Source organism: Vipera berus (genome assembly GCF_964194415.1).
Source record: "Vipera berus genome assembly, chromosome: 2".
Classification (NCBI taxonomy): domain Eukaryota; kingdom Metazoa; phylum Chordata; class Lepidosauria; order Squamata; family Viperidae; genus Vipera; species Vipera berus.
In genome coordinates, this window is record NC_138203.1 from 227,206,455 (window position 1) to 227,220,617 (window position 14,163).

Genomic DNA, 14,163 nt, shown 5'->3' on the forward strand with positions numbered 1-14,163 from the left:
GTTGCTGCATTATGTGGAGTCTGTTCATTTGTCTTGAAGTTGACTTCTTTTTACAGTTGTAGGCAGCATTCTGTCTGAAAAAGTAATTCTTGTATCAAAGAATAGTTGTGCTATGTTCTATGGGCACTACTTAATTCTGCTGAGCAAAATGGATTAAATACTGCAATAAGAAGCCACTTCCTAATTAGAATCTGGGACTTCTATGTAGTTTTCTTGACAACTGTACGGAATTCGTGAGCCATGGCCACCTTCTGTGGTGATGTTTCTACTTTCTAATCTAGTCTACAGGCTTAGGATTCTTAACCATTGACCATGTCTTTAACCAGATCCAATTCTCCATAGCTGTCTTGGCATAACTATCACCATCTTATATCACTCCTTTTTCTACTTTATATTTTTTTAACTGCAAAAGCATCATATTGAGGATCTCAAGCAAAGGTCAAAGGGATCATGGTTTATAGAGTGACAATGGCAATAATGCATTTGTAGAAGAATTAATGTAAGTGATATTTGAAGGTTTTGAACATATGTAAAGTATACACCCACAATCAGTCATAACTGCACCTTGTTTTAGGGGCTGATTTTTCAGCTTATAAAGTATAACTTTCAAATAAGCAATTAAATAATATCCACGTTGAGTGTAATCTACAGGAAGCTCTCCCACACAATTCCCACCAAAATTAATTTTGTCATACTAATGATAATAAACTTCCTGGTAGATTATACATTTGTTGATTATTTATTCCCTCCCTAAATTTATTGGATTCCCTTCCCCCAGGGGGAAAAAGTCCAACATACCACTCCTGATATTAATTAAAAAAACCCACTAAAAACAGAAGTTTTGCAAACATTCATAGTCTGTTGATAAGTGTTGCTTTTAAAAATCTTTACAGAACTGTGTCACACCAGGACTTCTGAGTATTTGTGGCTCTGTTCATTATTTTTCCAGGATGTAAATGTAATTGTAGTGACGTAACTTTTTATTTTATAAATACTGAGTCTCACTTTTTTCCCTCTTTCTTTTTAATTTCAGGCTTTACAATGGTTGATACCGAAATGCCGTTTTGGCCCATGAACTTTGGTATTAGCCCAGTTGATCTTTCTACAATGGATGAACACTCCCATGCATTTGACATAAAGCCCTTCAGCACCGTTGATTTTTCCAGCCTTTCTTCTCCACATTATGAGGACCTCCCTCTTGCAAGAACTGACCAGATAGCGCTTGACTATAAATACGATGTGAAATTTCAAGATTGTCAAAGTATGTAAGCTTTTTATGATTTGATCATTGTAATTATTGGAAGAGTGTTCAGCTTTAGTTGGTATCAAACACCACAGCTTATAAATTAACTAGCAAATAGCTTTAAATCAGAGGTTTTCAGGTTGTGAAATCTGTTAGTTAAAAAAAAAGAATCCCCAAACTGCCCAGAGCTGCCCAGAGTAGCCCCTTGGCAAAATGGGCAGAAAATACATTTAACAAACAAACCAATAAGTAAATAGTAGTTCATAAGTTGGTAATTTTAACTAAGATTGATTCATAATATTCATATCCCACCCCAATCGAAATACTGTGGATGGGACACAAATATAAAAATCAAAGACAATCAAGAGTACAAATCTTTATACCTATGGTAGCCACCATCCTTTAATCAACTGGCGCTGTAGCCTCCTGAAACTTCACCCCATTTACCGTATATACTTGAGTATAAGCCGACTCGACTATAAGCCGAGACCCCCAATTTCACCCCCAAAAACTGGAAAAAGTTGTTGACTCGAGTATAAGCCGATCCGCCGTTCTGCAAGCCTCTGCCGCCAGCAGAGGCTCGATCCGCCATTTTGCAAGCCTGAATACACAGGAATACCCTGTGTGGCCGCGGCTCTCGGGGAAGCCCTGGCTGTCCGCTTCCTCGCTCCACGCTGCCATTCGGGGCCCACGCGTTCCCCGGGCATATCGCGGCGCCCAGCAGGCGAGGAAACATGCCCGCTCCAGTCGCCCCCCCTTCCCTCAGGAGACGCGAAGCAAGTGACCGCCCGGAGCTTACCGAGGACTTGCTTCGGTGCTTCCAGGATCGCGCGCACCTCTCCCAAGCCGCCGCCGTCCGGAGACCTGCCGACGTTTAGGGAGGTTTGGGGAGGTGCGCGCGCACCTCCCCAAACCTCCCCAAACGTCGGCAGGTCTCCGGACCTCTGCGCCCTGCCTGCCTGCTTCTTTCCGCAGCGGAAAGAAGCAGGCAGGCAGGGCGCGGAGGAACGGAGACCTGCCGACGTTTGGGGAGGTTTGGGCGCTTCCCCAAAGCTCCCCAAACGTCGCTGGGTCTCCGTTCCTTCGCGCCCTGCCTGCCTGCTTCTTTCCGCAGCGGAAAGAAGCAGGCAGGCAGGGCGCGGAGGAACGGAGACCTGCCGACGTTTGGGGAGCTTTGGGCGCCTCCCCGACGTTTGGGGAGGTTTGGGCGCCTCCCCAAACCTCCCCAAACGTCGGCAGGTCTCCGTTCCTCCGCGCCCTGCCTGCCTGCTTCTTTCCGCAGCGGAAAGAAGCAGGCAGGCAGGGCGCGGAGGAACGGAGACCCGGCGACGTTTGGGGAGGTTTGGGGAGGCGCCCAAACCTCCCCAAACGTCGGCAGGTCTCCGTTCCTCCGCGCCCTGCCTGCCTGCTTCTTTCCGCAGCGGAAAGAAGCAGGCAGGCAGGGCGCGGAGGAACGGAGACCCGGCGACGTTTGGGGAGGTTTGGGGAGGCGCCCAAACCTCCCCAAACGTCGGCAGGTCTCCGTTCCTCCGCGCCCTGCCTGCCTGCTTCTTTCCGCAGCGGAAAGAAGCAGGCAGGCAGGGCGCGGAGGTCCGGAGACCTGCCGACGTTTGGGGAGGTTTGGGGAGGTGCGCGCGCACCTCCCCAAACCTCCTCAAACTTTGGCAGGTCTCCGGACGGCGGTGGCTTGGGAGAAGTGCGCGCGATCCCGGAAGCACCAAAGCCTCGGCCGCGCACAAGTCCTCGGTAAGTTTTTTTTGTTGACTGGAGTATAAGCCGAAGTGGAATTTTTCAGCCCAAAAAGTGGGCTGAAAAATTCGGCTTATACTCAAGTATATACGGTAGTTGTTTTGGGAAAGGCTAACAAGGGACGCGGTGGCTCAGTGGGTTAGGACGCTGAGCTTGTCGATCAGAAGATCGGCAGTTTGGCGGGTCGAATCCCGAGTGCCGCGTAGCAGAGTGAGCGCCTGTTACTCGTCCCAGCTTCTGCCAACCTAGCAGTTCGAAAGCATGTAAAAATGCAAGTAGAAAAATAGGGACCACTACGGTGGGAAGGTAACAGCGTTCTGTGCGCCTTTGGTGTCTAGTCATGCCGGCCACATGACCACAGAGACGTCCTCGGACAAACGCTGGCTCTTTGGCTTTCAAATGGAGATGAGCACCGGCCCCTAGAGTCAGAAACGACTAGCACGCATGTGCGGGGGAACCTTTACCTTTAACAAGGTAATGGCCATGTTTATCTCTGATGGGGCAATTGTTCCAAACAGTGGGTGCTGCCACAAAGCTTGTCATCCACATATTTCAAATGCTTATCATCAGCAGGCCCTCTCTAAATCTCTGAAGTGGTTTCAATTCTGGCAAGAGAAAAGATGAAATATAAAAGATCTGACATTATAGATCTGACAGTATAGAATTCAGAGGAAACTAATGTAGTACTGGCCTGTTGAAAGGTACACTAAGAAGCAGCAGTAGATTTATAATTCTTTTTAATTTATTTTTTAGGTCTCACTAATTTCAAAATTAGTAGTGCAATAAAAATATAAAGAATACAACCAATACTTTTTATTCTTGGAATTAGTGTGCACTAAAGCAAAGCTTGTGTAACAAATCTGTGTAATACATGAAGCAGGATTGCTTTCTACTTCATGGTTGAAGAACTGTAGGGTTTTTTTTCAATCAGCACAACTTTTAGAGAAGAATAATTTAGTAGAGCATGTTAACATCTAGTCTTCCTGTTCCAAAGTATTAGATGCTGCTTAATCTTTAATATGACTTTGGAGAGATAATGGCTTAGAATTTGCCATGGGATTTTTAAATAGTATCCCAAATCAACAGTTAATGGCATGCTCCTTTTGAAAGCCCACACTTGATTTTATGAACTGAGGCACATATAAGATGCTTAATTGACACCAATATGTTCATCATGCTAGACAATTATTTCATAGCACTTTATATAGAAGCCTGTGCCAGTTATACAGATGTAATTATTCATTTTGAAAAGTCCTATTCTTACTTTCATAGTATATAGTATATACTATGAAATATACTATGTATATTCATAGTGTACAGAAATTCTAAAGGATATTATTCCCATGCTTTAGTATAAGGAACTAGCCTGAGAAGTATCAGCAACATATGTGGGCAAATCTTAACTTGTAGCCCCTTCCCCTGGAGACTGGCCTTTTCAGTATTAATAGTTCTTTTAAAATGAAAATATTATGTTTACTACAATTAAAACTATGTTTTGAATAGGATTTCAAATTATGCTTTAGAAAGGTAATATAATTGGTGGCCACCAATATTTTATTTCAGCTTCTTCCACTAGAATGGCATAAAAAATGGTTCTGCATATATACATGAAGAAATATAAAATGGACTCAGAATGCATTTGGGGAAAAGAAAAGGAAGGTTGGGAGTTGGGGTGGAGGTTAAATCTCATTTATAGGCCATAGTCTGGTCAGTGAATTGTTTAAAGTCTTTTGGGAGTTCATACCTGAGATATCTATCCAACAAGGTTAGTTAATAATTCAGATTCCCCGTTGCTGATGTCAGTAACTATGTAGATCTATCTTATATATTTTTTTAAATATCTGAATTTTGAAAACATTCAGATTGGTAATGATTATTAGAGATAATTGGTAATAATCAGGGGTTTGGTTAATCCTTCTTTTGAAATCTTCCTCTTATGTAGATGCAATTAAAGTGGAACCTCCGTCTCCACCATATTTCTCAGAAAAACTTCAGATGTACAGTAAACCTCATGAAGAAGCCTCTAGTTCTCTCATGGCTATTGAATGCAGAGTGTGTGGGGACAAAGCTTCTGGGTTTCATTATGGAGTGCATGCATGCGAAGGTTGCAAGGTAGGTAGTTATAATAATGCATGATTCTTTTAAAAAAATATTTTTTATTACTTTAAAATACTGTCAGGGATTTCTGGAAGCGGCGTTCACACACTTCTGGTGGGGCGTTCTGGGCATTGCAAAAAAGGGCTAGGGCTTCAGTGGGCGCCATCCAGTAGTGGGATTCAGCCAGTTCGCCAAACTCAACAAAAAATTAGCTACTGCTTCTACTGAACTGGTGCCAACCAGTTGAATCCTCCATCTGCTATCAGCCCTCACCATTATATCAATAATCAAAGATAAGAATTCTAATTCAACAAATTCAGTTTATTTCTTTTCTAAGACATGTTAGAACATGCTGTTTTGTATTAATAGAGCCTAAAACATCATCTGAGTTAGTTTTAACTAAAAATTCCTTGTCTGTTTTAACTAATAGGCACATGAAGTAAGGGGACATACTTTTCTAAAAGTATATTTTACAAGCTAATTTTCTGTTGTTAGAAAAAAGCTAAATTGGTAATTGTGCTTGTTGCTTCAGGGTATACTAAAGGGCAGAAAAAAGCTGAAGTGTAATATTCTAATTAGACAAATATATTTCAAACAGGAAGTAAGAAAGTAAAAAAGTGTTTCTCATGTACTCCAAGCTATGAGATAAATACAACCCTTTGACATATGTCATTGTAGACCCTAAAGCATGTTCAGTCTTAACATGTTGTGATATTTATTAATTTATTTATTAAAATTTATTTATTAAATAAATAAATTTATTAAAAAGCCTTCTCTATTAAACATATCACTTTCCCAGAAACTATAATTTAATACAATTTATTACATGAGTATTTAAAATGTTTTGCAGAATTATAAATAAGAAGCTAGAAAATTATTCCATGCATGTGCACACACAAGTTCTCTATTTAGTATACTTAACTCTTGTAGATTATCTTAACTAAGCTACAATGAACTTACCATAAAGTAAATTACACTGGAATTAAAAAGAGTACCTTTAATGTTAATATTTAAAACACACATACACACCATATTGATCTGCTCTGAATGAGTACTGGGAAATCAAATTTCAAAAAACACTACAGATTCTGATCAAATCCACAATAAAATAAAAATATTTCTGGCCAAAAATACATGGTTGGCTTTCAAATTAAATATGATATAGTGGGAAATTCCTTTTGGCTAATATTTTCTGTATTCCTTTATTTTATTGAAGGGTTTCTTTCGCAGAACAATCCGTTTAAAATTAATATATGATCGATGTGACCTCAACTGCCGCATTCATAAAAAAAGTAGGAATAAATGTCAATATTGCCGATTCCAAAAGTGCCTTGCAGTCGGAATGTCGCATAATGGTAAGCATTTGAATTTCTGATTAGTTAATTGGTAATGGTGTATCAAGGGGATGATTTGCATCTGTTGTCTATGTAAACTTTCCCCTCTTCTGCAGTCATGAGGCTCTGTGCATTTTGAATGTACAGAGTTTATAACAGGGTTCAGCAGCTCTCTATATGGAATGTGTCATCCTGTGCAGCCTGCACGCATAAATACTCTTTAACAGTTGCTTGAAAATTTGTGAAATTTCAAATGTTTCACTAATCTCACTTCCATTATATCACATAGGAACATAGACGTCTCATGAAATGCTAAAAGAGTGATTAAAAATATATTTTTAAATATAATGATCGATGGATCCTTTGCCTGTATATACTGTCTTGCCAACCCCAAATTCAACCAGATTAAAAAAAACCTAAAATGGAATACCAGCCTGAAAATACTGAGAATGTATTGGAAGATCTAAGTGTATAGTCCTTTGGCACTTAGATGCAGTACCAGTTCAGTACCGATACAAAGATGTTTAATAATGCCAGTGGCTACAAACTGTGGCAATCCTTCCTACTCATGCAAAATATTTTGTTAAGATCTCAGGGCTTCTCTATGTGAGCAAAGGCTCTTCCAGTCCTGACAAAGGAGCATATCGAGGGAGTGCTGGTTTATATGATAGCTCAAGCAAAATGATTTGGCAGGAATGAAGAAGCATATTCACCCAGCAGAACAGCTTGAAGAGATCTGCATTTATTAGCAAGATGTTAGTTGGCACTTTGGTTGTTGTGTCTGTTGCACACAATAGTTATCTATCTTTGTATTCCCATTAACTGTCACTTAGTTTTCCATAAATTATTTTCTGTTCTCCTTTACTACACTATGCCTTTTGGTATCCTAGCCATACTTTAGAAAGAAATCATACCCTTCTAGTGCGGTGTTTCTCAACCTTGCTATCTTTAAGATATGTGGATTTCAACTCCAATGGCTGGCTGGGGAATTCTGGAAGTCCACACGTCTTAAATTTGCCAAGATTGAGAAACATTGTTCAAGTGTCATTGTAATATGTAGAATATGATACTATCGGTAACATATGAAGTGATTGATAACATACGAACTTATTTTATATCCATCTGGATACAAAATAAAATTCCATGACAATATCGTCCAGTATGGTAATGTATTTCTTGATTGTTGGGAGCTTATATTCTAGCACTTCATTCTTCCTATACTTTTTGGAAAATAAGAAAGTTCACAATAAAATATAAATATTCTCTTGAGGCATAGGCCTTATGTAGGTTTTTTCAAACAGCGAATATTTGGCTTATGTAGGTTATTCAGTAAATATTTGGCTTGAAAAGCTTTGGATTGCTTATTTTACTTCCCTGCCCCTATTACTTCCTCTTCCATTGCTACATCTTATTATGTTATTAGCCTTGTTTCATTTGGTTATTTACAGTTGAGATTATATAACCATAGGTTTTTCTCCCTGTGTGTCTGAAAGCCCTTTTTGTTTTTGACTCATCTGTTGTTTTGCATCGTATACTAATTACATCATTCAAGTGCAATAACATTAACACTTCCAAAATCAGGTGTGCTTTCTTTCTTTCTTTCTTTCTTTCTTTCTTTCTTTCTTTCTTTCTTTCTTTCTTTCTTTCTCTTTCTTTCTTTCTTTCTTTCTTTCTTTCTTTTTTTCTTTCGTTCTTTCTTTCTTTCTTTCTCTCCTTCCTTCCTTCCTTCCTTCCTTCCTTCCTTCTTGAAACTTATTTCACTTGTATGTTAAGGCTGGATAAATATTAATCCATTTTAACTATGGTGAGATGAAAAGATTTTTCCTTTTACCTTTTTTATGCATAATTATTTTTTTAATAATATTTTTATTAATTTTCTAGTTTTACATTTATGTATTTAAAAAGCAACGTGGTGACTGGGTTAATCAATAGTTCAGTAAAATACAAAAATCTTTAGTACAAACTCAAATATTTCCTCTCTTTTTCCCTTAATATCTACTATCTCATATTTAAGCTAATACAGTTCTTATTATATCAACTAAATAAAAACATCATTATTACATTTAACAATACATTTTAGCTTATATATGCCTTAATTACTTTTACATTCAATCTTTACATTCAATCAATGTCCTGTTATTGGTTTTTCCCAATTTTTAGTATCCCATCAATATTCAAATTTAACATTTGATATTTATAATTTCCAGGTTTTAGATAACCAAAGTTTACTTTATCTCAATTCATAACAGAATCTAATATTCAAAATACACATCTTATTTATTTGGATATAATCTTGTTCTATTTCCTAAAAGTTATCTATTTCCCCCCACCTTACATTATCTAATTAATAATACAGTGTCCCCTTTAATAAATCAAAGCCCATTATATATATTATCTGAGTTAATCAATAAATCAAACATATTCATAATATTTTTTTCTTTTGGGTCTAATTTTTAAGTATTAAACAAATAGCATCCTTATTTTCAACTAATTTCCAAATGTTTTAAATTTAATGACCAAAATTTCCCTTAGCTCAACTTCTCCCTTTGACCCTCTTATTAGTAATATGAAATCCCCTCTGATAAATCAAAACCCCAATTTTCTTCAGCCTTATTCTGGCTTTCTTTCTTTGCCAACTAGCCTTCCATGTCAATGCTTTTAAATCATCAAATAGATCTCCCTCTATTATTATATACATATTTTGGGGATAAGAGAGACCATTTAGTTTCCATTTTTTGGAAGGGCTAGCCCATTTGTATTCCTTAAATCATCTCCCTATTATTCCAAATCCCCATAATTGTCCTGGTATGTTTATTTTCCATTCAGTCTGTTCTTCTTCTTGCTCCTCAAATTTCCTCTGATTTATATAGAAAGTCTTTTCCATTTTCAGTGTTGTTAGTCCCTTTTCTGGATACTCCATTGACTGTATTTGTTGGTCAATTGAGTCCTCTGTCATAATATTTGATTGTTCCACTTTATTTATTTTATCACATTTGTATACCGCCCTTTCCCTGAGGACTCAGGGCGGTTTACAGGGAATTAAAAATCAAAACATACAAAAGTTAAAAACCAGTTAAAAAATATTAAATTCACCCTGTACACTTAAAAACCCCAGTTAAAATTTTCTCCTCAGCCTGGGCCCGGGAGCTCAAAGAGCCAGGTCTTCAGGCCCCGGCGGAATGATCGGAGGTCGGGGGCAGTCCTCAGCTCCACCGGCAGCTGGTTCCAGAGGGCAGGCGCTCCCACTGAGAAGGCCCTATCCCTGGGTGTCACCCGCCGGCAATCTCTCACCGGCGGAACCCTGAGCAGACCCTCCCTGTGGGAGCGCACTGGGCGAAGGGCGTTTGATGCCGGCAGCAGGTGTTCCCTCAAATAACCCGGACCCAGGCCATGTAGGGCTTTATAGGTGATGACCAGCACCTTGAATTTCACCCAGAGGGCAACCGGAAGCCAATGCAGCTCGCGGAGTAGAGGTGTTACATGGGAGTATCGGGAAACCCCCATTACAACTCGCGCGGCCGCATTCTGCACCAGTTGAAGCCTCCGAGTGGTCTTCAAGGGCAGCCCCATGTAGAGAGCGTTACAGTAGTCCAAACGGGAGGTCACAAGCGCATGAGTGACTGTGCGTAGGGCGTCTCGGTCCAGATAGGGACGCAACTGGCGCACCAGGCGAACCTGTGCAAAAGCCCCCCTGGTCACGGCTCCTATGTGATCTTCAAAATTGAGCCGTGAATCCAGGAGGACGCCCAAGTTGTGAGCCCTATCGACGGGGGGTAACACCTCACCCCCCATCGTTAGAGGTGGAATAACTTGGTTAACCCGAGACGCCAATATGCACAGCCACTCAGTCTTGGTGGGATTGAGACGAAGCCTGTTTCTCCCCATCCAGACCTGAACCGCCTCCAGGCACCGGGACATCACGGAGAGGGCATCACTGGGTTGGTTCGGGGTGGAAAGAAAAAGTTGGGTATCATCAGCGTACTGGTGATACCCCACCCCAAAACCACGAATGATCTCGCCCAGCGGCTTCATGTAGATGTTGAACAGGAGAGGCGAGAGAACCGACCCCTGAGGAACTCCACAAATGAGAGACCTCGGGGCGGATCTCTGCCCTCCTGTCAACACCGACTGCGAGCGGCCCTGGAGGTAGGAGGAGAACCACCGTAGAACGGTGCCTCCCACTCCCAACCCCCTGAGACGCCGCAGCAGGATACCATGGTCGATGGTATCGAAAGCCGCTGAGAGATCTAATAGGACCAGGACAGAGGAGCAACCCCTGTCCCTAGCCCTCCAGAGATCATTCACCAGCGCGACCAATGCCGTCTCCGTGCTGTGTCCGGGCCTGAAGCCCGATTGGTACGGGTCCAGATAATCAGTTTCCTCCAGGAACAGAGGGAGCTGATGCGCCACCACACTCTCAACAACCTTCGCCAGAAAGCGAAGGTTGGAGACTGGACGGTAGTTGTCTAAAGCAGCCGGGTCCAAAGCAGGCTTCTTGAGAAGGGGTCTCACCACCGCCTCCTTCAAGGCGGCAGGGAAGACACCCTCCTTCAGAGAAGCAGTTATTACTGCATGGAACCAGCCTCGTGTTCCCTCCCGAGCCGCATAAGCTAGCCAGGAGGGGCACGGATCCAACAAACAGGTGGTGGAGCTCAGTCTCCCCATGATCCTGTCCACATCATCAGGGGAAACAGGGTCGAACTCAGTCCAGATAACATGCTCAAGACCGCCTGATTCCTCCACATCAGACTCTGCCCAGTCAGAGTCCAGGCAGGTCCGGATCCGAGCGATTTTGTCCGCCAGATGATGACTAAACTCCTCGGCTCGTCCCTGCAAGGGATCCTCTCTCACCTCCTGGTTAAGGAGGGAGCGAGTCACCCTAAACAGGGCGGCTGGGCGATTATCTGTGGACGCGATAAGGGCGGCAAAGTAGTTAGACTTCGCCGTCCTTATCGCCGCAAGATAAGACCTTATAAAGGTTCTTAACTGCAATCGGTCAGATTCGGATCGGCTGGACCTCCAACCGCTCTCTAGACCTCGTCTCCGACGCTTCATCTCCTGGAGCTCCACAGAGAACCATGGGGCCCAGCGGGATCTGCGCCGAGTCAGAGGTCGCATGGGTACAACGCAGTCGAGTGCCCTGGTGGCAGCCGTTTCCCAGGCCTCCACCAGAGCATCGACTGGGCTGTGGGTAAGGGTGATAGGTATCGGCCCAAGCGCCCTCTGGAACCGGTCCGGGTCCATTAGGCGCCTGGGGCGGAACCACCTGGTCGGTTCCGCCGCCCAGCGGCGGGGGATGGCATGACGGAAAACCAGCCTCAGGAGATGATGATCTGACCATGACAGAGGGGTAATGGACGGAGAACCCCCTCCCAGATCATCCAACCACTGTCCAGACAGGAACACCAGGTCGAGAGTATGATCCCCCTCGTGAGTAGGGCCCTCAATAACCTGGGTCAGGCCCATGGCTGTCATGGAAGCCATGAACTCCCGAGCTAACTCCGACGACCCCCCCAGTGATGGCAGGTTGAAGTCACCCAGGACTATAAGCCTGGGGAACTCCACCGCCAACCCTGAGAGGGTGTCGAGCAGCTCAGGCAGGGCTGTTGCCACACAGCTGGGCGCCAGGTATGTGAGCAACAAGCCCAACTGAACCCGAGGACCACATCTCAAGAGGAGGGATTCACTCCCGGCCATCTGGACAATGGTGGCCTCCCGGGGACACAAAGTCTCCCGAATAACCACTGCCACCCCACCACCCCTGCCCTGAGCCCGTGGCTGGTGCAGCACCCGGAAACCTGGCGGGCATAACTCGGTGAGAGGCACCCCTCCCTCCGAACCCAACCAAGTTTCCGTGATGCACGCTAGATCCGCACATTCCTCCTCGATCAGATCACGGATGAGGGGAGCTTTGTTAACTACGGATCTAGCGTTAAAATAGACCAACCTGAGCTCAGGGGCCTGATCACCCTCATCCCCGGGTAAGAGGGTGCTAACCGGAGGGTCGGAGCGCGCCACCGCTCGGAGATAGCGGGGGCGCGATCCCAGATGTTGATATGGCCCTCCGCGCAAACACCTGCTGCCATTCCCTATCGCCGTGGGGATTTGAAGCCCCACCCCCTCATTCCCAGAACCAGCAGCCACCTCCCCCGATCCCGTCCCGTCAGGACCTCTAACAGGACCAGACTGAGTGCCGGTTAAAGATTCCCTCCCTACCCCCCCCTCCCTCCCCCTCCCTAACCTCTTAAAATAACCGGCTAAAAATTTTATCAGGGGCCTCTTAGCATGTCTTGACTCGAGGCCCCTATCTAAGCCCAGCCACCTCTCGGAATCCCAAAGCTTGGGATCGTCATTAAGGGGAGTATGGAAACAGGCGACAGGTCGCGCCCATGAGGCAGGAACTGCCCTAAGGGCATACAAGTCCGCTTCGGAGTAATGATAAATCATACTGCGCTGGGATAGTCTTTTAGGGCAGATGTTATGAATATGTCCAAAGGAACGCTCAATGATGGTGTATAGATGGTAAAAAAGTCCAGTAGGCATATCTCCTAGTCTGCAAAGCCATCTCAGCTCTCACCTGAGATGGAAATCCAAGGGACAACCTCAGTCGTCCTCTCACTCCGGCTGAGGAGTCCAATCAGGAGCAGAGAGAGAAAAGGGAATCCTGAGCCAGGGCCACCCCAACTGGTCTCTCACACCAGTGAGGTGGTCGCTGACCAGTCCAAAACCGTCCTCCCACCACGGTCCGGTCCCGGCCACACTGGACTATCAATAGGAGGGATCTTAATTCCCATCAGGCATGGAGCTAGCCAAATGCCTGCCTGTCAACAGGGAAAGTAAGAACAGGCAGGCCAGGCCTCTGTCGATCCTCGCATCTCCGGCCAGCGCCACCAGTCCGGGGGGGGGGGAAGAACAGAAGCATTCTTTCCCAAACGCCCGTCCGCCAGTCCAGGCAATCTTCCAACGGCGGAGAGAGGCAATCCCAGCAGATGTATTAAGTCCGGGAATTCGCCAACATGTCCGCCGAGGCCGATGACCAGGCCCACTTCTTCTGTTACCTTCTGCATTGTTAGTTCTTTAGTTGTAGTCGGAATTTGGGTTTGTATATCTAAGCTGACATCTTGTTCTTTTCTGTAACATCTTATTTCGTCACAAGCTGAAAGGATGGTTTCATGTATTGCTTTCAACATGAAAAGAATCTTTTCTTGGTCTTCATTCATCTTCTCTTAATGGTGTGTTAAGTTGAGGACTTTGAAATCAGATGATGAAAATAATTGTATAGCTGGATATGGGACCTCTATTTCAAGTGTTTGTAGGTAGTCTTTATAATAAAAGTCGTTTGTCAAGTAAGTTTTTATAATCCAAGATATTTCATCATCTCAAATAATGACCAATATTCCTCAAATAAAAAAGTAGGAAGGCAATTCCCCACACACAGCTCTAGAAATCAATAAAGGTTTACATTCATAGTTCAAGGAGGCCAGCCATGCCACCCAGAAGTTCTCATTATAGCTGAACTTCTCACAGGTGGTGTTTATCAAAATTAAAAGAGTCTTATTTGTAATCTGGGCTTCAAGCCAAGTCTCCTTTAGGCAATAACAAGTTGTAATACCAAGCTTCACCACAAGATGTCACAGATGCCGCTTAAGGTTTTTTAAGTCCAAAATTTTTATAGTCCTTTTTCCAATTGTATTTCTTTTTTATAGATAAAAATAAAAGTCTTCAGTGAAAATAAGAAAA

General features: G+C 43.5%; 1 protein-coding gene across 1 annotated transcript in view; it reads left to right on the forward strand.

Annotated features, from left to right (window-relative positions):
* Positions 1-1,041: 1,041 nt before the first annotated feature.
* The window catches only part of PPARG (peroxisome proliferator activated receptor gamma), a gene marked incomplete at both ends in the record, with an annotated part of 47,227 nt that continues 34,105 nt past the window's right edge, over positions 1,042-14,163 (forward strand). The window contains 3 exons of the mRNA XM_081320463.1: positions 1,042-1,261; positions 4,935-5,104; positions 6,306-6,444. Of these exons, the coding sequence (XP_081176589.1) occupies positions 1,042-1,261; positions 4,935-5,104; positions 6,306-6,444 (529 nt within the window). The remainder of the gene's footprint in view (positions 1,262-4,934; positions 5,105-6,305; positions 6,445-14,163) is intronic.